We start from the raw sequence: 24,879 nt of genomic DNA, 5'->3' as shown, positions 1-24,879 counted from the left end.
TGTACTTAAGTACAGTAACGAAGTACTTGTACTTCGTTACTTCCCACCACTGCACATGAAGAAGGAATATGGAGCAGTTAATTTGTAATCTGTATTTATCTGCATTTTTAAAAAGCGGAAGTGGTCACGAGGGCAACTCTAACCGAGAATGACAAACTAAAAACAGAGCATACACTCACACACACGCGCACACACACACACACACACACACACACACACACACACACATTTATAGCATTCAAACTGAGATGCCACAGTGTTGATTTGTTCACTTCTTTTTTTTGGCTTTTTGGTTTTTGCTTTTGTGGTACGACTGCAAGTCACAAATTCACTAATTTGTAAAGAAGAATGAAGCCAAATGGGATCTTAACAGACGGCTCACAGTGAGCCACTGTGTCCAGTGTTTTCAATTTAGAGTCACATGCCTCCAAAACAAGCAAAGAAAAATCTGAAAACAGTCTTCTGCTTACACAGAACACCAAGAGCGATCTGTTACAGTTCACAGTCAAAGAGTTATGCTACAGTACTTTGCATTAGTATGAATTCCTCATGAATGTTGTCCAGGTTTGGATAAGTTTAGAGAAAGAGAATAAGAGTTTGGGAAATTGTAAGTCCAAACTTTATTCTCTGTTGCATTGCCTAGATGTCTGTTGCTTTGTCCCTCAATTATTTCATCCACAATATCCTCCTTATAGTTCCATTTTTGAGTGCTGCCTGACTTTCTTCTATCCTTTCTTCTTTTCTCCCAACTTTATTTGCAAAGACACCTCATTTTTATTTTTTGTGCACCAAATCTGGAGAAAGTTTGCTTATTATTATTTTTTTATTTTTTTTTTTTTTTGCCAATTTTGTTAAAGTTGAGTCATATTGGATGAAGAGGAGCTATGAAGATCAATTTTTAAGTCTTTGCACAGATTCTCACCTTGGCTGGTTTTTGTGTTGTTTCTTTTTAATAAATCATGCAGCTGTGGCTCTTGTTGAAAATTCAGGCTTGTTGTCCCGCTGGAAAGTGAACATCACCCCAATCTCAACTCTTCTGCAGCTTCTAACAGGTTTTTTTTTTAATTTTCCCAGTATTTCCCTGTAGTTAGCTCTGTCGTCATCCAGATGCAGAGAAGGGAAAACCATATTGGGTTTAGCAGCTCATCAAATTGTTTTGACAAGGAAAATTATTGCAAGTCCTAAAAGTTGTAGATGATCTTGCAAAAGGACCAAAGAGAAGGAGGAGTGGCTGGAGATAAGAGGAGTGTTCATAGAGGCGAGGATTCAGGGTGTGGTGATGTATAAAGCATCATTCAGAGCTGTTTCTGCATCCCTGCAGCTCATTAAAACACTCATCGTCGTATTCGAATCTTCTGCCATCTCAACCTGGGTGAGTCAAAAGCCTCAGGGCTCTTCTTTATCTGGCTTTTATTTTATGTATTTATGTACTTCAAACAATATATTTGAAACTTAAAGTTTAGCAAACTAAAATATTTTTTGGTTTGTTGTTGAATTTAACTTCCTGAAACATCCCAGATTGCTACAGTTTTTTGTTTTTTGTTTTTTTTTTTTGTTGTTGTTGTTTTTTAGAAATGGCATTGGTACAGTTTAATCTTTATGGTTTGTGTCAGATTTTACTTTTCCATCCAATTTTGAACAAAACTAAAAATTACATGCCGTGATAAAACTGAGCTCCTTAGTCTTGTTTACGCTCTACAAGCTACATTTATTGCACTATACGGCCACAACATTTAAGTTTTCTGTATTATTCATACACAGATTTACATACAAATAACAAACAGGCAGAGGAAATGGAAACATCTGAACTGGTTTCGTGTCCTTTTCCCTCACAATTCCCATCTGCTTACAAACCCTCTGATGGCAGAGTTTCCTCCGCTAACCATGCTCCAGGGAGGAGTCACAATGCAACCACAGCTGGTTCAGCAAAACCTTTACAGAGCTGCCATGGTGCAAAATTCAAACAATAAAAACATCGTCAAGTATCAATGATACGCAAGGTTCTTTATTTGTCAGCATGTTCAGGTCAGGGAATCTGCAGAGATGGAGCTGTTACCATATCAACGACCCTATGTCACTCTGTTGTGTTAGAGACCAGCGTGACATAAGAGCGGAGGGGCCCAGGTGGAAACCCAGGGTGTATTTTTATCCAGCTCCATGGAAAATCAAAAAGGAAAAACACAGCCAGTGAAAAACATAATGATACCAAGCACCAGCTCAGCTCATGTGCATTTCGTTGAATTATTTTACAGATTATGTCGATGCCGGCCTCAAAATGTGGAGAGAGTAAAATAAGATTCCAACAAATGCATCGCTGTTCAGTTACTCACACTTTGCACTATTTTTTTACATTTTCTCTTTTCTTTTATCATAATCTAGCTGCCATCATGTCTGACATCCAGAAGGCCATGGCCCTCCTCATCACCACCTTCACTAAATACGCCAGCAAAGAGGGTGACAAGCACACCCTGAATAAGGAGGAGCTGAAGGAGCTTCTGCAGAATGAATTTGGAGACCTGCTGTGTGTAAGCGACCCCAGAAACATTCAACCATGATCCGCTGTGAAACTGCCTTGTAAAAATGTTCATACCTTTTGGAATTTTCCAAATTTGTTCACGTTACCATCACCTGTTCAGTGTATTGTACTTATTATGGAGTAGAAGATAAAAGATACACAGTTTTCGCATTTTTTACAAGTAAAATAAGAAGGCGTGCTGCGCCCATTCAGTGACAGATTGCTGCATCCTGGACACACATAGCAGCAGCATCACATCTCCTTCCTCCCAGCAGCTGTTAAGAGTTTGTAAAAATCCCTGCTCCCAACAAACTCAATGAAAGTTTACATCCCCTTTATAGGTATTTTATGTTGTTTTTTATGCACATTATGTGGAAATAAAGGGATGACTTCAACTTCCTGCAGGAGAAAGAACCTAAACATACAGCTAGAGCTACAATGGCATGGCTTAGATCAAAGCAAATTCACATTTGAATTTGCATAATTATAATTTCACATAATTATGTGAAATTTGAAAATGTTTTTTATAGAGGCTTTTTGTTCAAAATCCTTGAGCTCAAACCAATCATAAATGTTATCATTTTTGATGCATCACACAAAAACGACATGTGTATGCAGTCAATGCCTAACTAAACCTAAAGTACAGGAACAAATTTCAATCTCAAAATGTCCAAAATACTTGAGGTTGTAGATGTGGCACTAACTATTGATTACGAAGGAGATGAATGGAAATACATGGCCTAAATTTTCCAATTTTAATTTAATCAAGTGTTATTTTCCTTCAACTTCACAACAATGCAATACTTTTTCATAGAAAATACTGCTGCAAGGCACTCTTTGCGTATGTCAGTACTGACAAACTGGCTAACATTAGACTACTACAGCAAGGTTTGAAGTCAGAAATAGAGTGACTCTCTGTTTTTTGACCGCAGAAAGCCAATGACCAGACAGCAGTCGATCGCATCTTCAAGGATCTGGACACAAACAAGAGCAACAGCGTGGACTTCAGTGAGTTTGTCAACCTGGTCAGCTGCCTCACTCAGATGTGCCATGAGCACTTCATTGGGAAACAATAGGAACTCCAGCGCCCCCTTGAGGCTGACTGAAAGATCCGCCATTTGGAAAAAAGACAACACTAAATTCATATGATTTTGTCATTTAAAAATAAAGTCTTTTTTTCCTCTGAAATAGTCTATCTGGTGATTTGGTGGTGTGAGAACTGCAGTGGTATTTGTGCCACTGTATACCCGTGTGCAGAAAAACTTGAAGTTTTTCTGCCCACAGGCATATGTGGGAGAGGAAGCTGCACGCGTGCAAGGGGAGAACATGCAAGCATGCAGAAAGAGCCCAGGTTCCGATTCAAAACCAGGCCTTTTTGCTTCAAAGCAGCATTTACAACAGTTTGGAAATTGTTTTAGCTACTCAAAACAATCCTAATTATCTGGGATTCTGTAATTCCACTTTAAAATGTCTATTAAGAAAGCCTGCTTTAAATTGAGGATTGACGTTTTTTTTTTTTTCTAATGTTGGTTTTAAAGAGAAAAAAAAATCATTATATACATTTCCGTACAAGACTATAGTAGCTTATTAGAGGCTACACTTAAGAAGCTTCATGGTTTAAATATTTCTCCAGTGGATGAAACACAGGTTAACCTGAATGTTCTTGCCTTCAAGAAGCAATTTTAATGCCTTTTTGTGCATGTGCTTGCTGTGATGAAAAATACATATTTACCTAATAAGGAACAAAATATGTCTTCTTAGCTTAGCACATTTAGTAGTTGAACTGATTTGATCAGCTCTACTTTTATTATTTTATCCCAGTCCCAGTGACAGTGATATGATTTAAATTACTCTGAAATTGGTTTTCTTGAAATGCTTAGGGTTAGTGCGTTAACTTGTATTTCCTGGTTAGCTTCAAATTGAAGAAACTAAAATTAGAATTTAAAAAAACTTTAATGTTATATATTATGTGTATGTTCTTTCCATTTGCCTCTCACTGATACACTTGAATTTCCTTTCTTAAGAAACATTTTTTTTTTTTTCTGCCCTATAGGAATATAGAGCTTTAGAAGTAATGCAGGTAAATGAAGCAAAAGTTACAGTTTAAATTATTTATAAGAGCAATAACTTGTTAATGAATTGTTTTCACATACTTATTTTTTTTTCTTTTTTTGCTTATTTATTTAAAATGTTTATTTAATGATTCATTTATCTTTGGGATGGCAGCACTTCAGGCTCTCCATAATCGTGTGGCCTGTACATTATTATTTTATGACGTTAGCTCAATAACCTGTGTGTAAGAATTGTTGCTTTGATTTAACATTAAAGGTTTTCAATGCAGCTTTATCGCACATTTCCTTTGTGATATCTCAAATCCTCCTGCAGGCACAGGAGAGCAGAACGCGACATACTGACGCTTCCGGTTGGTCACGTTATGTTGCCGTGACTCGTGACGTCACCGAGGGGCGTGTTCTCGCCAACAGAGTCGGTCTGTTTGGAGCTAACGTAACTGAAGGGACAGAGCTCAAGTGTTGTTTTGAATTTGCTGGAAATCACCGACTGCAAAAAAAAAAAAAAAAAAAAAAAAAAGGGGGGGGGGTTTTAAAGGCCCGAAAAAGAAGAAGATGGCGGATGTCGGAGGCGATGAAATTCGGCCGGCTCACCCCACAGCTTCCCGCTACAACGGTCCAGTCGTCGGTTCGTCCGCGGGCCAGAACGCAGCAACGGTAACGTCTGGTCCTCGGATAGTGCGGATCGTCAAGTCGGAGTCTGGCTACGGTTTCAATGTTCGCGGTCAGGTGAGCGAAGGAGGGCAGCTTCGGAGCATCAACGGGGAACTGTACGCTCCTCTTCAGCACGTCAGCGCTGTTCTACCCGGAGGTGCAGCAGACCGAGCGGGGATAGCGAAGGGTGACAGGATCCTTGAAGTGTAAGTCAGCGTCAATCCTTCCAGTAAAAGCTGCTGAGGCTAGCTCCTCAGCTTTAGCCCATTTGGATGCAATTTGAAGTATGTGTGTCATTAGTGTTCGTTTATACTTGTAGCCATGTAACAAAACCGGTGAAATGTGTATATATATATATATATAACATTGGCATTTGAGTTAAGCATTTAGTGAAGGAGCTCCAATGACCTAGCTAGGAAGTTAAACAGAAAGCTAACCAGCTTACATAAGTTGGACAACAGGCTGTGCATGTCGATTAGCTGGCGCTAACTAGCAACTAGCTTCTGTTTTTAGCTAAACCACTTGTGCGGTTTAGCGCCTTAGAAAGGGTTTGATTAAAACAACAACCATGTTGACTCAGTATTAACTTGCATGATAGAAGGATTTGTGTTTGGACGGCAGTGTTGTCCCTCAACATCGTGGTTTAGAGCTAGCTGGCTTTAGGGGAAGCCTTCAACATCAGTGTTGTTTACATCTTCAGACAGATGATGTTTTACCTGTTACTTTCAGTTTTCACTTTTTGGGATTTGGGGTTAAAAGTTATTCTAGTTTAATCTAGAGGTTTATTTCTAAGAGCAGTTGCCGATAGGAAATAAATCACTCAAGTGGTTTAAATCAATGAGTTTGTTTTTGTTTTGATTTATGTTTTAATGTACAATACCTTGGCAGTACAGTAATCAAATGTCTCATCATTTGCTGCAAAGTATCCTGCATGTTTCCATGGGTGTTTTTCACTATTCACTTTTTGCAATGAGGTCCTAGTCTTTGAGGTTGGAAGTCCTCCTTGTATGTTAAATTAAATTATAAATCTAAATCCTGGGGAATAAACCATTTTGAACCCAACCATAGCTCAATAGCTGGATTTTATTTATGTCTCTTGATGATTTAAATTATTGTCTCTGGTTGCCATGTAATGAACTGGCGATCTATCCTTGTAACGTCATGTTTAGCTGGTGTTTGTCTCCAGCAGTCATTGGGGCACAGGCGGAGTACACCCTGGAGTATACCATCATAAGGAAACAGGGAGACACACTCAAATCTAGTAATTTAAGTGTATTCAATTAACCCTAACAGTCATTGTTTTGCACTTTGAGAGGAAACCAGAGTACCCAGAGAGAACCCAGTCATGAACATGCAAATTCTGTGCAAAAAGACCCCAGGGCCTTATTTCAGTCATTCTAAACAAAGTTTTGTCAAAAAAGTAACTGACTCTTATTTGATTTTTTATTTATTTTTTACAATGAACTGTAGCATTTTTTGAGTATAGAAGAATAAAAATGGATACAATAATTTTCGCCATTAAATATTTCATAAAAAAGTAAAAAAAAAAAAAAAAAAAAAATCTGAGGGCAGAATACAATGTTATTTGCAACGTTTTGATTAATTAAACCGCACAGCATCCTGGGAGATGTAGGCAAAGGAATGGCGTTAGCTGCTTAACCTCTTACAGCAAGATAAGCAATGTGGGTGGCATCAACTAACTAACTCACTGGCTCGTTCGTTACCTAGCAACAACCAGTTGAGCAACAGCAGTTTCAGGTTTTGCCACCGTGCCTCATAGCTGCGCAAAAATAAACAACAGAGTGGAGTGATAACTGTTGATAAGAGCAAATGTCACACCACTAGTTTGGCACTATTTCAAATCTTTAAAACAACAAACTAATCAACAATTGTTGACATTGATTGATGGGGAAATACTTACAACGTGGTATGTTTTTCAGCCATGTTGTCCAGCCCTATTCAAAACCATGAAAAATGCAAATAAAATTCCTATCCAATTGCTTTTATGTAATACTAGAAAGTAACAGTACGTCCTACTGCTGCTATGGCAGTAAAATTTATTTTTACATTTGAATTAAAATTGTTTTGTTTTTCTTTTCGATAAGACATAAAGTCTTTCTCAAATTATTTTGTGATTATTACACCTGACTTTAAGCAAGTTTTGTCATATTTCTCTTTCTATAAACATGTGGCATCTCCATAACAAGCTGAACTATTGGTTTTCCTGTGTTGAAAGTGCAACTTACAGCTTAGCAGACATGCTGCTCTTGGCTTGCTAACTGCACCAACAACATAATTGATGGAGCTCCTTCAGTTTCTGTAAATGACTGTCAAAGTTTTTCGGAATTGGAAATAATCTCAAACAGCTGAATATGTGTTTATTGTGTGTTAAAAGTGCATCTGGCTTCTTTTGACCCGCTGAACGTCAGACGGATAAAACTCCATCACTCTGCACTTTCTCTGGGATTTAAGTAAAATCACAGTAAAATTGGGAATAACTTAAAATTGTAGTGGTTTTGAAACTACACTAGTCACTAATCCATGCTTATTTGTTGACAAGAAGACTCACAATGTCGTCAAATTCCACAGTATTCCCACAGGGCTGTAACCCTTGACCCTTGGAATGTGTGAAATTTTTATATCTTACCTGTTTGCAGCTTTTTAATTTCCCTAGTTGCCCCCATGTTGGCTTTAAAATCAGCAACAAGAGCAGAGAAAAGTTGCCCGTGCTGTAATGAACCTGATCAGACCAAACAGGGACAAAAGGAAGAACAGAAACAGAAAACAAGGAACCCTGGCCTGCTTCAACTTGCTGAGACACCAGAATGTGTTTTTCTCAACACAACCTCTCAGTTTTTCTGTCATTTTAGTCTCTGAATGTCTCAGGTCACATGACAGGACCAATACTTATCATGTGACCTCTAAACTGGTTTGACCATTTTGAAAATCAGACAAGGATCATCTGATTAGGTGTGACATCACTGTTAACCAAGGAAAAAAACAAACTTTAGGAAGCGTTATGCCGTTTCTTCTGCTTGACGGTGACCTTGCTTTTCTTCTGTTTTTGTTGAAGTAAGAATAGCCATGCTGCGTCTGCATGCTATTTAAAGATCTTAGTAATCAGCAGTGACTGACTGCACACATTTTCTATTAATCTCCGACCATTTAGGACAATCACTTGTTCGGTTATTGCTGTTTTTTTATTTCTATATTTTCTTGAATTGAAAAACAATTCAAACAAGTATAACAATGCAGTACAAGGAAGGGTTTACATGGACTGAAAATGTTCCGGTTTTAACTGCAACGACGAACGTGTGTGGACAAAAGCCATGAATAATTCATCAGGGGTTTTTGGCCTGAACCCTGTTATTGCATCTAATTATAGTTTTACAGGAACAAAACATTGCTCCAAAAATAAACCACTTTATTTCCATTGCCGGGCTTTATTTCCTGACCCACTATCTTCATCAATTCGGTCAATGCGGCTTGTATAATTTTATTTATTTGTTTGTTTTGTTTATTTATTCATCAGTGTGTAAATCAGTAAGGAGACTGATTTAGCCATGAGTTCATAAATCCTTACTACTCAAAGAATCGGGTTCTTGCAGATGGAGGTTGTGTTTCAACTTCAGCTAAAATGATGAAGAAGTAATGTAATTTACAAAAAAGAAAACAAAAAAAAAAACAATTATTGTCTCTAGCAGTATGTTTTGAAACTTAATGGGTAGTTATATTAGGTTTTTCCAAATAAATGTACTTTTTTTTCTATAATCCAGCAGCTATATCTCCTTGTAGAAATAATCACAATAGAAGAAATATTACAAATTGATCGTAGTTTTCTGCCTGTATACCTATAATTTGACTTAATTTGACTCAGGAATTAGTCTGTTATTTTAGATACTGTAGTAAGAGACCAGGTTTGTGTAAATCTGTCAGATGCTGAACGAAACCCTACGTCATGATGATAGAAGACCAGCAGTGGTTGGTTATCGGTTGTGGTTAATGGTTGACCATTTCACTGGTCAACCATTACTTAATAAGTTAATATGACTGTGTTTTCCCTCCCATTGATATTCTTAGAATATCTGTCCTACATGGTTTTATATATATAAACACAGTAACTGTTATGATAGATTTGTGCACATGCCTTTGCTTTTTGTTTTTTTTTTTGTTTTTTTTTGTTTGTTTGTTTATTCCCACCTTGAATGGGTCCTGCTGGTTCTCGGTGGACGGGTAAGAAAGACACCTGATGCCGTCACCATCTGGTCTCATCAAAGCCAAGAAGAGGGAGGCGAAAGGAAAGGAAAACAATGGAGCTGACCTGGCTTACTCCCATCTCTGTGCTAATCAGTGAAGGACAATGTGCTGTTATTACACCACACTGTAACCATATAATGCCCAGGAAGCATTGGGTCCATGCATATTTATTACAAGCTTGAGTGGGATCATCAATATATTCATGGATGCAGGGTTTCACCAATAATGCAGAGATTATCTGGTGTAGCATGTGATCTTATTTTGTTGCACTTTTATTTTCTCCTGCATCTGGCTTCAGGCCACATGAAATAAACTCATGATTCCTCTTAAGTGCATGAGAACAGACAGCTGTCACCAGGTCGATGCAGCATAACGGCAGAAATGGGAGTTTTCTCCTCCGATTTTCACTCGTCTTTTTCTTGATTCAGGAATGGGGTGAACGTGGAAGGAGCGACCCACAAGCAAGTGGTGGACCTGATCCGTGCAGCGGAGAAGGAGCTGGTTCTGGCCGTTCTGTCCGTTCCGCCCCAGGAAGCTGATGGATTAGAAGGAGGGGAGGACGTCCAGCCGAACTACGACTACAGCGACAAGCAGGCGGTGCCCATTTCCATCCCCACGTACAAACATGTGGAGCAGCACTCGGAGAGGTTTGTGGTGAGTAGATCTGACCCATTTTCTCACTTGTGTTGCATAAAACGTATTACGCTACACCTAAATTACTTTAGTAATCAATTAATCTGTCAATTATTATACAGATTTGTTTTTATTAAACCACTTTAGCATTTTTTATACAATATTAGAAATGCATTAAAATATAGAAATAAACAAATAATTCAAATTGAATGCCTGAAATGCAATAACGTTGCATTTCTTTAATGAAGTGGAGCCACCTGAGGAGCTTTGGGCAAAATATATTGACAGACAAAAGTGTTTTATCTTAAAAACTAAATGTATTTATATTTTGTAGAGTTTTGGCTTAATTACTGCTCTGAATATGTTTCTTTTTTTCTTTCAGCAAATTGACTCTTTTTGAGTCTATATGTTACTTGATTGTTTCAATAATCGATTAGCCACAATTAATAATCATTTCAGCTCTGAAAACGTACCAAAAAAAAGGAACAGTTACTTCAGGAAACGGATACCCGCTGAATGTTTTCCCTAACGCTAGTTTGCACGTGTTTCACTGTCAGGTGTACAACGTGTACATGTCAGGCAGACAGCTGTGCTCGAAGCGCTATAGAGAGTTTGCCATCCTGCACCAAAACCTGAAGAGGGAATTCTCAAACTTCAACTTCCCAAAGCTTCCTGGGAAATGGCCCTTCTCCCTGTCGGAACAGCAGCTGGACGCTCGGCGCAGAGGCCTGGAGGAGTACCTGGAGCGAGGTGGAAACGCACGAAGCTGACAGAATATTTCATTTGTTTTCATTGTGTGTGTGTGTGTGTGTGTGTGTGCGTGTGTGTGTGTGTGTGTGTGTGCGCGCGTGTGTTGGCTTTTCAATCTCTTGATCAAGTCGAGCTAAGACTGCAGTTAATGTGTGGATCTTATGTAATTTGGATGAAAAATCCTTGTGGAGATTTAAAACAGGGTGTATTGTTAATATTTAATTGCTTCGGAGTTATTTGCTTTTCTCTGATCACTTTCTCTCTGTTTCTGTCTACAGTGTGTTCTGTGCGAGTGATAGGGGAGAGTGACATCATGCAGGAGTTTCTCTCTGAATCAGACGAGGTGTGCATCATATTTACTAGTGTTATTCTTAAATTATCTGTATTCTATCTTCAGCTTATGTTAGAGGATTTATTTTCCCTTTTTTTATTTTACCTCCTTCCCCCTTTTTTATTATTTTTACCCTGACAGTGAAAAAAATGTAAAGAAATGTACTTACATTTTACTGACTTGGAGCCTGTTCTGTAATATTTTTGAGAAATGCATTGGACAGATTTGCAACTTAATGATGATATATAAAAGGAATCCTTTAGTTAGATGGAGTATAGAATATCTACTATGCAGCTTGGATTAACTCCTAATAAACAAAACACTGACTATATGATGAGATGCCTGGAAATTATTCCAGAATTTGTGGAACACGCACTGTAGATAATAAAAACTGTCTTAGAGCACTTTCAATGTAAATATTTTGTTCTAAAATATCCAGAGTGTTATCAAAACTGTTGCAAAAATCTTAAAATTTTGGCAGCAACCCGCTATCCACTAAACTAGAAAGCATGACACTGCTGTACGCTAACACACAAACTTTAGCTCTAATAAATTCAGCTCTGCACTCAACGCTGTTTGTGTTTTCTGCGTGCAGAACTACAACGGAGTCACAGACGTAGAGCTGCGGATAGCGCTGCCTGACAAAACCACCATCTCTGTGCGGGTTCGTAAAAACAGCACGACGGACCAGGTGTACCAGGTAAGAGCAGCTGCTGCTTCACTGATGCAGCAGTTCAAGCAAATATTGTGTTTGAAACTGTCTGCTCAGAAATAACTGAGTTCATATTGCTCTTTTTTTTTGTTTAGGCTTTAGTGCTGAAGGTTGGAATGGACAGTATTATGGCAAGCTACTTTGCTCTTTTTGAAGTCATCAACCATTCTTTTGGTGAGAAATCTGTTGTGAAGCTTTCTCAGAATCATGTCATGTTTATTTACGTAGCACATTTCAGCAGCAGGGCAGTTCAAAGTTCTTCACATCATAAAAATGTAATAAAGTAACATTATGAAGCAATAAATGTTAGATTTTGTCAGATGTCATGAAACAAATATACATCAAATGTACTGATCAGTGTTCCAGTTGTTATTAATCACAGACAACTCTAAACAAGAAGAGTTTTTAGGCTTGACTTAAATGAAGTTAGTGTTTCAGCTGTTTTGCAGTTTTCTAGAAGTTTATTCTAGATTAGAGGAGCATAAAAAGTGAATTCTGCTTCTTTATGTTTAGCCCTGGAGATGCAGAGTGGGCACAACAAAGGATTTTTAATGTATTGTGGTGCTAAGCCGTTCGGTGATTCCTAAACTAACAGAAGTATTTTAAAGTCTGTTCTCTGAGCTGCAGGGAGTCAGTGATGTGCTCTATTTCTCTGGTTTTAGTGAGAGTGTGAGTCAGTTTATTACACGAGCGCCAGACTTGTAAACGTGGAGGTGTCACCTGAGGGCAAGTGTTGTGGTAATTCTGCCGTGATTTATTTTTACCTAAGCACATTCTTTTCCCTTCTTCCTGGTTCGGCTGCAGTGAGGAAGCTCGCTCCGAACGAGTTCCCCCACAAGCTTTATGTGCAGAACTACACATCCGCCGTTCCTGGGACGTGCTTAGCGCTCCGCAAATGGCTGTTCAGCATCCAAGAAGAAGAGCTGCTCAGAGACAACCCGCTGGCTCTACACTACTGCTTCCACCAGGTGTGTTAACAGCTCTAAAACCTGTTTTAGTTTGAAATGGATCTTCCTTTTGACTAGAAAATTAGCTTTCTATTTTACCTCTGGCTACTCAAGTCAGGCCACATTTGCTTACAGTTTGTCGCCACGGTTAAAGTGACATAGGAAATATAACCAGGCAAATCATATAAGAAATCATAAACGCATTGGTTTGTGTCTAAATGCAAATGGCAGCCTGAAACACACACCATGAGTTTACATTGCATATTAGCAACAGGCGCACAGCTGTGTGCTGAGTGCTTAGGTCGTTCATCACCTGAGGCCTGTGCCGTTCAGCAGTGACCCATTAAAGGTTAGCAGTGAGCCACCAAAACAAACCTTTTCAAATCATGCTGTCACTTTGGGTAAAGTTGTGAGCAGAGCTTTGCTAAACATGTGCTGATGTGGGTTTTTGTCATATTAATAAACTTTATGATAAGCTTGGCCTCTTTCCTGGTGTTAAAGCATTCAGAGGTTTTAAGATGTCTGTTTAAAAATGTTTTGTCATAAAATTTCTATTGATTCAAGGCTTTATTATTATTATTATTATTATAACTCCAGAGATGCTACACATTTAGCCTATATATTAAATATTTCCAGCCAGAAACTAAAAGGACACCATCAAACTCAACAGCTAATATCTGCTTGTTATACAGGTGCAAAAAAAAAAAGAAAAAGCTATTGAGATTTTATTATAGTGAATTGTTATAGAATTTGAAAATCACTTAAAAAACTCATTTTTAACATAAGAAAGTGACAATGTGGCCTAAATCATCATGCACAGCTGTGATAATTTGACAGCTGTCCATCAGAAAGTTTCCCACAGAAGATGCTGTTAACGTCCGGCCATGAAAGTTCAGTGGACGGAAGAAATGTGAGAGAAAAAGAAACGCAAGCATCAGGTATAACTCCTCAGTTGTCCCAGAGTGTCTCTTCAGATGAAAAGGAGGTTTGCATTTCATTTTGAAATCAAGAATCTGGAGGAACAGATGTGTTCCCACATGTGCAGTCAGTGAGGATTTGGAGAGCCATGTCGGCTGCCGCTGTTGGTTCGCTGTGTTTCATCAAGTCTGGAGCCACCTAACAGGAAACTTTAAAGAGCGCTTCATACTTCTGTACACTGACAAGTTGAATGGAGGCGCTAACTTTATTTTTCAGCAGGATTTGTTCCAGTACAATGAAATGAGAAACTGAACTTTGTGTTGTCACGAAATGCAAACAATTATCCACATTTTTGATTATACAGTATTATTTGTCTGTATTCTAAATGCCTGTGATAATCTAATCATAAGAAACCCTGATATTTTTATTTACTCATTATCAAACTGACCCATGTTTAGACTGCAGAGAATTATAAAGAACAGCAAAGAGGGAAAAAATGCCACTGGACAGTCACACTGAGTGTTTTTCCCTCTTAGAACATGTAATAATTTTCCCTCCATCTCTTTCTGCCACTCTTCCCTCTCATCGGCGCTCTCTGTCCGTTTAGGCACTGGACGATGTGAAGAAGGGATTCATAAAAACGGAGGACAAATCCTACCAGCTGCAGAAACTGGCAGAGCAGCGCAAGATGGCCACAGTCAGTACCACAAGCCAGTCTTTGTTTACTGGGAGGGACTGGGGGGAGATTTCTCGGCAGAGAAACTCCCGACACGGACAGAAAGAGTCAGAAGTCTTTTCACAGTTTCGAAAGCAACCGTCAATGGTTCACTCAGACCTAAAACCACTAAGCTCACATAGATTTGTTTGAACTGTTAACTCACTGCAAAAAACCTCTTTTGGTCAAGTTTATAATGCAAATATCTTGGTGCATATGAAACAAGACAAAATAACATACAAGTAACTTTTCAGCAACATATATGAGCTTGTTTAAGCCAATAAATCCTTATTATTGATTTTTTTTTAAATACCAGTTATAAGTGAAATAATCTGCCAGTGGAAAAGACATTTTTCCATAATATAAGTTAAAATGTCTTGTTCTGAAAATGTCTGGAAAGTAGTTTTTCAGTAGTTTTGTCTTATTTTAAATGTACTAAGATGTTTCTGCTGGAAACTAGACCAAAATACTCTCTAAGATTTTGTGGGGTTTTTTTTTGAGGTGCTAAAGTCGCTGTTTGTGTCAAATCAAACTACAGAGCCCTGTGAAAAGCACTGACCTTCACACTTCCCTTTTACAGTAACATGTCCCTGTGTATTTTGTCAGGAGTTCATGTGACAGACCAAAGAGGTGGAAGTAGGAGGAAATTATATATCTTCCTACCTATAAAAGTCTAAAAACATCCGACTTCTATAGATGCTCCCCTCACATTCACACTCGGATACGTTGCTTTTATGCACATCTTAATGTCGTGTGTGTTGTGTTTTTGTAGCCTAAATTCTGACTTCCTCCTTTTATTTCTGTTTAACCTTTTGTTTGTTTTCATCACATTGAATTAAGCTGGTTAAGATCATACTGACCTGCTGTTTGCTGTGCTGCTCGTCAGTACCTGAGCCTGCTGCGGACATGCGAGGGCTATAACGAGGTGGCCTTCCCCCACTGCTCCTGTGACTCCAGGAGGAAGGGCCACGTCATCACCGCCATCAGCGTCCATCACTTCAAGCTGCACGCGTGCACCGAGGACGGCACGCTGGAGGTGACCGCGCTAGTTCGAATGCAGAACAGCAGAGCGGACTTTGCGCTCACATCCTTACTTTAAAATTTTAGCGCTTTTCCCGTTTGTGTCGGGAGTTCGGCTTCGACTTATTCGAACCTGGATTTTCAGCGGAGATATTCTCTCCAGCATTCAGATGAATGTTTGCTTTTCATTCGAGTCCTTCTGTGTCTTCCTCAGAACCAGGTAATAGCTTTCGAGTGGGCAGAGATGCAGCGCTGGGACACTGATGAGGAAGGCATGGCTTTCTGCTTCGAGTACGCCAGAGGGGAGAAGAAACCGCGCTGGGTTAAGATTTTTACTCCATACGTACGTTTTGGTTCCACATCTCCTCTGGCTTGGTGTCATTTATTTGTTTGCTAGAAATGTGATAAATCTCGAGATGCTCACTGTCAGAAGTGATGGATGGATAAATATCAGGTTTGACATTTATCTTATGATAAAAATAGCAATTTTACAGCGATAATATGATTGAGATTTCACTGTCCTTAATGTGAAAAGATTTGTAATAATGAAAGAGAAACAAGAGTAGAGGAGGAAAATATTGGTTAATTACCGTCAATATTTTCACCTCGAGTCAGTAACATCAAAATTGCCTCTTTTTTTTTAACCTTATATTATCAAGACCACAAACATAATGAAGAAATAAAGTGTTTTTCTGATGTAAATTTTCATTCCTCAATATCTAGAACGAGAACGTAACAAAACAATGCCCAACAAATGCGTAAATGCAGTTACATCAATCACTAAAAAGTGCAGAATTAAGTATTTTTCTGAAGTGTTTGTTGATAAAGTGGGGCTATCTTTAATGTACAATGTAATAATAGCACCTTTTGCATCATATGTATTAATAGGCAAATGGAAAGTGCCATTAACAGGCTTCCCTTGTTTTCTCTCCTCTCAGTTCAACTACATGCATGAATGCTTCGAGCGTGTCTTTTGTGAGCTGAAGTGGAGGAAGCAGGTAAGGGACTCCTCCTTTCCTCTGTTGGGAAATATGCGACCTCGTGCCAGCTTTGTATGTCTAAACTTAGCATGTTCTTTCATTCTTCTCTGCAGTCTTGCATGTTTTCCCTTGGATTTGTGTTTAAAATGTCAGCTTTTTATTCCCGTGTGTGTTGTTTTCATCTCTTTCAGGTGGAGGAAGAGGAATCCGATAAAGACAACAAAAACTGCAGCAACAATGGTGAGCAGCTCTCGAAGTAAAGTTCATTAGATTACAGTCTTTAGTTTGTTAAAAGCACTGCTGCAGGTCAAGAGGTTAGATTGTTATCGCACAGGAATATGCAGTCTGAGAGCCGCTTTGATCGATGGCAGCCATCTGGGAACATGAATTATGCAACATTGTATTGAATCAAACCTAAAATGTCAGGGGCAAGGGGGAGAATTACAACCAGTAATTCTTTATTTATTGAAAATGAAATTGTACTGGTTGGAATTTGGCAAATTAATCTTTCTTAGAATGTGCACTTTTACATTTATACCCCTCAGAGTACCTTGCAAAAGCTTCTTTATGCTTTAGCCACAGACTAGACCAGGGAGTTTTATTGGGATTTTATGTGACAGCTGATCAACTCCTGCATGATCTGCTTTCTCTTGCGTTTACCGCTTGTGCATAAAGTCTACTGTATAAACAATACAATATTAGAAGTGCACTGAAAGATGCAAATAAACAATTCAATAAGAAAAATGTTTTATTGCTTAAAATGCAATAACGGCATTCCTTTAGTGAACATTTGATCGTTTGTAGCATCGGCAGCTAAAATGTACTTCTATCGTCATCATCATGTGATGAGCTCAATGCTTTCTGCTTGAATTAATATCAATACAGTGCAGGACTGATCACTTGATTATTTTATGGATTAACCGATTAATAACTGGATTGCAAAAGTTGCTTAGTAAGAGATTTTTTAAGCTAAAGCTGTGCCACTTGAGGAGTTCTGGGTAGATCATGTTTACTAACAAATGTTTTTGTCGTCCTTTTCTCATCTTAAATGCAAAATGTACATCTTTTTATATGGTTTTAATCACTGCTTTGAGTTTTTTCTTTCAGTAGATGGTCTTTTTGTAAGTCTGCATACACCAGTTAACGATTAATCGATAACTGAATTAGTTGATGATTAATCGTGATTAATCCAATCGATCGCTTGAGCCCTAGTTGTGTTCTTGCAGCATGACTTTCAAAATAAGACAGTCACTCAGACTTGTTGCCTTCCAGAGTACCTGCCTCCTCTGGAGACGCAACAGAAGGGATGGCGCCACCTAGGGGGGGAAATCGCAACGTCCTAAAAAAAAAAAAAAAAAAAGAAAAAAAAAAGAAAAGGATTTTCTTCACTCAAACTAGAACTGATCCACTCGCATCATCACAGCCACCTACAGAGAGCGACCATTGACAAACAGAAGAAGTGAGAGTCTGAGGCAGAGGAAGAAAAAAAAAAGTCACTCCCAAAATAAATCCAAGGATGGGGCAGAGTGAGAAGAGAAGCAAAGGAGAAGCAGCATCAACCAGCTTTCATGTAATTTACTGGATCTCCAACGTGTGTCTGTTGTTTTCTCCTCCATGCATCTACCCTGTGATGTTTGACTCAACACTAGAGAAGTCTCACCACTGGACGGGTCGAGGCCCGTAAGCGGCGTTCCGGTCGCACACCCTCGCGGCGGGAGCTCCTCGGTGAAAGAGCTAGCTTCTGTGACGACTGTGGGGTCCAGATGTTCTGCTGCTGGGTCTCGAATGGCAAACTGAGCTGAGATACGAAGAGGAGAGGTGCAGCAGGCAATGGGTTCCACTTCTTTAAGTCGGTGATAAACACAAGCAAAATCCAGCTCTACACTTACACTGGTGCCGGACATTAACAGAATTTTTTTTTTTTTCTTCCGTTTCTGGAGTCCTGTCTTTGTCGGAGAATATGGCCAGCACAAATGTAACAATGAAAATGGATGTGTTCGTAATTATTTGTATGTTAACAATCATGCCTCTGTTAAGAAAATATAGATTAATATAAGACCAAGTAAAATTTGTTTTTTTTTTTTGTATGTTTTGTTTTGATCTGACATAATGAAACGCTAACTGAACTGCTGGCAGGGAGCTCAATCTCCATCTTTCACCTCATCCTCCAGCCTAATTCAGCAGAGAGTGACTTCTGTTGGCTCTCGGCCATTAATCTCAACATATGGATATTTATCCTCATTCCAAGTGATTTTTTATTTTTTATTTTTTTTTATTTTTATGGCAAACTGACAGAGCTGGGTGGTTGTGAAGAGGTGGTGTTGACATTCTCAGCTCCTGAACAAAATGCGTCGAGCCAAAGCTTTAACGTTTTTGAAATGTCTCACTTTATGCAATGTCAGGCTGTGAATATAAACGGATTCACGAGGTCGTGTGCCCCGAGCTGCGGTTTGTTGGGCGGCCACCAGGGAGCAGCAGCAGCTAAGATGGGGAGAGCTGGGATGGAAATGTTCTCAGTGTGATTCCCTCTGGGTCTGTAAGCCACCAGAAAGTATCAGTCTCCTGCAGTTTGTCCATTAAGCAAGTCAGGAGGAAAAGATGTGATGAGTGTGTGAAAGCAGATGTGCATGAAGGTGTGTGACTGCCATCCGCATTCAGAGTGATTCCTCCTTCTGCACATACATGGATACAGTGTTTGATGTGTGCAAATGTACTTGATAAAATTTTACATTCGACAGAAGCCTTTGTGACTTTCTGACGAACATGGTGGTTTGTTTATGTTTTTCTGTGTTGCCGGGAGACGGCGCGCGTCAGCGTCTTGACTTCAGGGTTGTAGTTTTGTTTGTCCCACCGAGGGTTAGAGGTTTATCTCAACGAGGCATGGGCCGGTTAGCGGTGTCTGCGTTAAAGTTTCAGAGCGGATAAAATTTCCCAAATCTACCAATAAATACCTTTTAGTGATTTAAAGGTTTTCTCCAGCTGTACGGAGCAAAGAATCACACAGCCCTGCTCTAACAGAAGTTACTACACTCTTTCTTTACTAATCTGCAAATACATAATGTAGGTGGTTTTAATTTATGTGCATAAAACTGTTTTAAAATTCGGCTTTGACTTTTTTTCATTTAGCTTTATGAATAAAGATAAAAGTAATAAAGAAGGTTAGTGTTTAACAAAAGCACATAGAACACGACCAGAACCTGACAGTACATAGAGTTAAAAAAAAGGAGAATATAAAAGGTGATATGTTTAATAAATATGTGTGCAGTACAGAAGACAGACGGCACTTAGAAACACAGAAAAGTCCAGAAAATGTGTGATAATATAAAACTAAACATTTCAAAATAAAAAGTTGAAATTTATCCTGGTAGTACCAGGATAAATTTCAAAACTATAAAATTAGGCAAAAGTCTATGTTGGAAAACAAAATGGCTTAATAAAGTTAAGCCCAAAATTGTTCCAGATTTGGTTTTAAGGTACATCTTTTAATTTACCAACATGTTTCTTCTGACCAACAACTATAAGAAGGGTTGGACTGAGCTAAAACCAATAAAACGTCTTTGCTTTCATGTTGAAATTGATCCTTTCTTTATGTTTTATCATCTTCTGATGGATGCTTGCAACATTTCCTATCGAAAACAAACTTTTTAGCTGGATTAAAATTAATTTTGAATTTTGAGCTCAACACTATTTAATTTTTTTTGTTTACATTTTTGCGTAAACACCATAAAACGGTGTTTTTTTTTTTTTTTTTTAGCAGAGGTTACCATACAGTAAGAATCTCAGCCCGGCCCATGCCTGCTCTCAATTTCTGAGTCATTCCTTCGCTTCGCTCACAATTTGCCAGCAACCAGAAACTTGAAATCAATACTTTTTGTTCACGGTGGTCTTTCTTTCTCTTGCGTTTAAGTGCAAAGTGTTTCTCTGCTCTCATAACGAGCTTTCCGTGGGCATTGTGCCGTCTGAGTGCGTCCTCTGTGTTTGTCGTTGACATTGCTGATAAGCCCGGAGGCTCTGATTGGACGAGTGTGATGAGCTGTTGGTGCGAGAGCCGCAGATTGAAGATGGAGGGGTTTAAACTGAGGACGGCAGAGATGTTGGACAGATTTAGACTAATGGGGTTTTTCTCCTGTTTGGCTAATATTGCTTAAACCACACACACACGCTCACAGAAAATAAAAAAAACATATCCCCGCCTTTCTGCTACCAGAGCAGCATTGCCTTTATGTTAAAAACAGCTAACATGTTGGTGTAGCGCGTTGTCTTCGCTGAACTCATCCTGGGTCGTTTGATTGAGAAGCTGCTGCTGTGCAGATTGCTGGACCACCAAAGTAATAGCCAATTTGGATCTGGATGATTTAAGAACTGCAGCTGCTCAGCCATGATGTTATTTTTTTTCTCCCCCCTCTGCGCGATAAAGAGAAGAGACAGTCTGAGGTTTGCGATTGTGCGCGCTGCCTTGTTTGTCCTCTGCTCCTTCGCTCTCTCCAGGTTTAGTCTCCCATCATCGCAGGGGGATGCGGTTGCTGTGGCAGCAACACGTTGGCTCAACACGCTCAGTGCAGCTTCTGTTCCTTTTATTCCCGCCAGCCAACCGACTCGCTCCTCCTGATAATGTATTCAGAGCTGTGTTTTGGGGTTGTGTGGATGTGTGTGTTTGTGTTTTTCATTATTATTTTTTTATTTTATTTTATTTTCTCCCCCCACTGTTTGATGTTTGTTCTCTGTCCCCGTGGCTCGTGCTGCTGTGAATAGATTTATAGAAAGCTGCTTTTGGTTGCTTTGAAAAATATATATATATATATTTGTGGTTTGTTTAGTCTCGTCTGTATCAGATATCATTTTACAGCTCGGTCATTGGCAGGTGTGTGTGTATTGATGGCGTCAGTTTTCATCCATTGAACCCGTGAAACTAAATGTCATAATGAAAATGAAAGCGAAGACGCGACAGGAATGTAAAGAAGCGCATTTTGTAGAGATGACCTGTTGTGTGTGCGTGTGTGTGTGTGTGTGAGAGAGAGAGATGCTGGGCGACCCGAGCTTTTAATTACGCTGTTGGTTTTTCAAAAATAATTATTTCAAGTAGGAGATAATTGACATGAATGTTGGTGTAGCAAATATAGTGATAGTGAAAGTAAAATGAAAGAAACAGAGTTTATTCCTCGCTAGCTAAACTGTCGTCAGGGTTTTTGTGTTAAACAAGCATAGTGGGCCTTTTCTTTTTAGATGTGGAGCATTTCATGACGATCGCACTGCTCGTCTTTTATCCAGACGTTTTTGAGTTAGTTTTTGTTTGTTTGATGGGTTCAGTTGGAGTCTCATTACCAGCACTAATATCTGAATTAGAGATGCACCGATAAGAGTTGGTGGCCGATCTGTGTTTTTTGTTCAAACTATGATTACAGTGGAGCCCCTGGTATTCTTGAATATCCACCAAATTTACTTTAATATGCACTAATACAGTAGAAACCGTCTTGCTACCAAGGCTGTCAGTCATGGTTTCCTTATCTATGCTCCAGGATTGGCTACTTTGTAAACACCAGCCAATAGCTGGTCAAGTACCATTGTTCTGATATTTCAGATTCCCTAAATAAATTTTCTTTCAAATGTTTCAGAGCATATGAAATCCACAAATATCAGGGTTTTCCCCATTATAAGCCTGGCGGGCCACCAGGCTTTAATTGTGCCCCCACCAGGCTAAGCATTGCTTATATATTTAAGTCTTTTTAAAGTCGTTTAAGTCTTTTAGTTGGCGTTCAGGTGTTAATCTTCCAATCTTTCAACAACACATGATTATCAAGTGATATTTTAAAATTTCCTGTCAATTTTAAACATGTTTTAACTCAAAAACGCGAAGGGCCGCTGGATGAATGACTGCTCTAGCGCCCAACCACCGGGCTTAGCAAGTTTTCTGGGGGAAACTTTGAATAGGCAAATTTTTCTGTGACCAATTTCAAATTATGTTCTTCTGAAAAATCCACAAATAGGCGGGTATCTGCCTATTTTTTTATCTTTTTAATTTGTCCTTTAGCAGGTTTATTCCTCTGCTGCACAGCCATGTGTTGCCATTGGACCCCAAAACAAAAAGTCTTGTACCAGCAGGATCGCAAAGTCAGAAAAATGTCAAATTTGAAACGTTCCTTGGTAATTATGGGAAATAACTGGAAATAAATTAGATAAATGTAACTATTTAAGTAAATGTCCCATTTTCAAGTAATTTTTTTTCCAATAATATATGTTTGAAAATACAAACAATGTGTGCCTATAATGGAAAACGCTCTGTGCATGTAGGGGGCGTGGCCTCAGTGTGTGCTGTGTGCATGTGATTGAGGACCGGTATAAATATACTCAGACTTGCATGCATGAAAACAAGAGCTGCATTTCATTAAAAACCTTTTTCATTGCATTAATTTGACTTAAATTTGCAATTATTGTATTGGTTGTGATTAATCCACATTTCAAAAATCACTTCTTAGTCCCATAAATTGCCATGTAAAATGTTCACTTTTGAAAGTTCCTGGATTTTTGCTAGCATGCGAACAGATCATTTCTCTAGGCAGTTTGGCACTCTTTCATTTAATAACAGAATACTTCAGATTGTTTTTGAGTGTTTCATGTTTTGCCACCGTTTTTTGCATTGATTAGGATTCTGATTGTTGTTTAGACTGATAATTATGAAATATGAGAGATTATGATCCCTGATCAAAACCAAATAAGCACTGACTGTATGTGTAGACAGTCAAATTTCGGTGGAGTTAGAATAAAATATTCAGTTCTTGAAGCCAGTATGATGCGTCCCAAACTGGGTATTAATTGACACCCGGTTGGTACAAAGCGTCTTGTGACTGACGGCTCCTTTATGTGTCCGACTTTTTCAAGTATGAAAAGACAAAAAACTGCAAAAGTACAAAATGTTGGAGACGAAATGACCAGTACAGATTCTTACTCCTCATTGGAACACTTTGTACAAGCTTTAACAACTAACGGCTTTTTAAATTGATTTTTCTAGTATCCACTTGTAGTCTATTGTAATTTTGCGGATGAATCAAAACGTTAATATCCTTCCGATTATGGATTGTAAACGGTCATATTTACAACAGTCAACTGGATTAAACAGGAACCAGATCAAAAGTTATTTATAATAATATATAATACAAAGTCTCTAGAAAGTAATCATAGTCAACCGATGAAACTGAGGCAATAGTCTACATAACTGATAAATTACTGAGCTACACAGAAAACCAAACTTCCATGAAATGATTTGAGTGCATGGATATGAAAAGGTTTTTTTTTTGTTTTTTGGGGTTTTTTTGTAAACAAAATAGAAGCAGAAATGGCAACACGTGGATGTAAAATGAAGTTACAGTTGTTAGCTAATAAGAGGGGACGTCACACTGGGTGTGTGTTGGAGATGAGTTGCTGTAAAATGGATATATTATTATATACAAGTTGTGCTAATCTTGTAAAACTGATTAGCACAATTAGCATTTCTAACGTTAAACTTCTGACTCCTACAGAATCCTGCGTTTTTCATGACTCTGCTTAGAAGCTCAAAATGACCAAAAATGCAAGTTTGCTTCACTCCGATCAGCCATCTTGTTATCCCCGAGACCCTAACTCTATTTAAAAATAACTCGCCGAATGAACGACTTAAAGTTTCCTCTTAATAACTTAATAAGAGTGTTGTTATTGCGACTTGTGCTAAGTTATAGTCTCTTCACTAACTGGGGGAAAAAAACAGATTTCTGTCCTTTTCGCCCACTTCTTCTTGGTGCATCTCTAGTGCAAACTCAGTATTCATCCAGATCAGATCAGTGTTTGCATCTTTTACCTTTAACTAACATGACGGGTGGATGTGTTTTTAAGATATTTGCCTACTTAAAGTTATCTGTTAACTGCTTTGAAAGGTTTTCCAAAGCAGCAGGAAGACGCTGACACATTAAAGAAAATTAAAAACAAAACTTTATCGCTAAGGTGTTGTTTAAAGAGTCATAGCAGAAGAAGCGGGCCGGTTTTTCTCCAAGTCGGAGCCTTTTTATTTATTGAAGCAGATTTCGTAAAGATTGGTGGATTTCTCGTACTTGATGCGTTCGTTTCAGCTGCACAGGCGACTACCTAAACACACCCAGTGGTTAAAAGACATGCGGTTTCTCATTTAATAAGTGTATAAAGACTACAATTAACTCGAGCTAAAAAAAAAGTATAAGGTTTTATATTTAAAAAGGTCTTTGAAGGTTTACTAACCAGTATAAATACATGAAAAAGAAGAAAAAAGTTTTAAAACATGTTGTGTAGAGTAATAAATTGTAACAATATTTTAAATAAAGTTCTATATATTGAGAAAAAAAATGCTGAGTGTGTGCGTTTATTTCCTTTCTCTT

General features: G+C 38.5%; 2 protein-coding genes across 2 annotated transcripts; both read left to right on the top strand.

Annotated features, from left to right (window-relative positions):
- The first annotated feature begins 1,263 nt into the window (after nt 1–1,263).
- On the top strand, nt 1,264–3,708 carry LOC106954696 (ictacalcin-like). Its single transcript, XM_015044396.1, has 3 exons — nt 1,264–1,372; nt 2,380–2,525; nt 3,448–3,708. Exons 2-3 carry the CDS (start codon nt 2,388–2,390, stop codon nt 3,589–3,591), a joined length of 282 nt encoding a protein of 93 aa, XP_014899882.1. The 5' UTR covers nt 1,264–1,372; nt 2,380–2,387; the 3' UTR covers nt 3,592–3,708.
- A 1,246-nt stretch (nt 3,709–4,954) lies between these two features.
- snx27a (sorting nexin 27a) lies at nt 4,955–19,236 on the top strand. Its single transcript, XM_015044395.1, has 13 exons — nt 4,955–5,444; nt 9,924–10,149; nt 10,686–10,878; nt 11,157–11,221; nt 11,805–11,909; nt 12,017–12,095; nt 12,726–12,889; nt 14,394–14,483; nt 15,388–15,537; nt 15,736–15,864; nt 16,460–16,519; nt 16,693–16,741; nt 17,774–19,236. Exons 1-13 carry the CDS (start codon nt 5,140–5,142, stop codon nt 17,842–17,844), a joined length of 1,686 nt encoding a protein of 561 aa, XP_014899881.1. The 5' UTR covers nt 4,955–5,139; the 3' UTR covers nt 17,845–19,236.
- The last annotated feature ends 5,643 nt before the right edge of the window (nt 19,237–24,879 follow it).

This window comes from Poecilia latipinna, unplaced genomic scaffold, assembly GCF_001443285.1.
Source record: "Poecilia latipinna isolate Pla-1442-1.1 unplaced genomic scaffold, P_latipinna-1.0 Scaffold673, whole genome shotgun sequence".
NCBI lineage: Eukaryota > Metazoa > Chordata > Actinopteri > Cyprinodontiformes > Poeciliidae > Poecilia > Poecilia latipinna.
Note: the sequence above shows the minus strand (reverse complement) of the source record. Positions and strands in the feature narration are given on the sequence as shown.

Bases quoted from the DNA above. Each gene is read 5' to 3' on its own strand.
- LOC106954696 (XM_015044396.1), top strand. From the start codon at position 2,388: ATGTCTGACATCCAGAAGGCCATGGCCCTCCTCATCACCACCTTCACT. The intron at 2,526-3,447 runs GTAAGCGACCCC...TTTTGACCGCAG, and splicing joins AATTTGGAGACCTGCTGTGT to AAAGCCAATGACCAGACAGC.
- snx27a (XM_015044395.1), top strand. From the start codon at position 5,140: ATGGCGGATGTCGGAGGCGATGAAATTCGGCCGGCTCACCCCACAGCT. The intron at 12,096-12,725 runs GTGAGAAATCTG...GTTCGGCTGCAG, and splicing joins AGTCATCAACCATTCTTTTG to TGAGGAAGCTCGCTCCGAAC. The intron at 14,484-15,387 runs GTCAGTACCACA...GCTGCTCGTCAG, and splicing joins AGCAGCGCAAGATGGCCACA to TACCTGAGCCTGCTGCGGAC.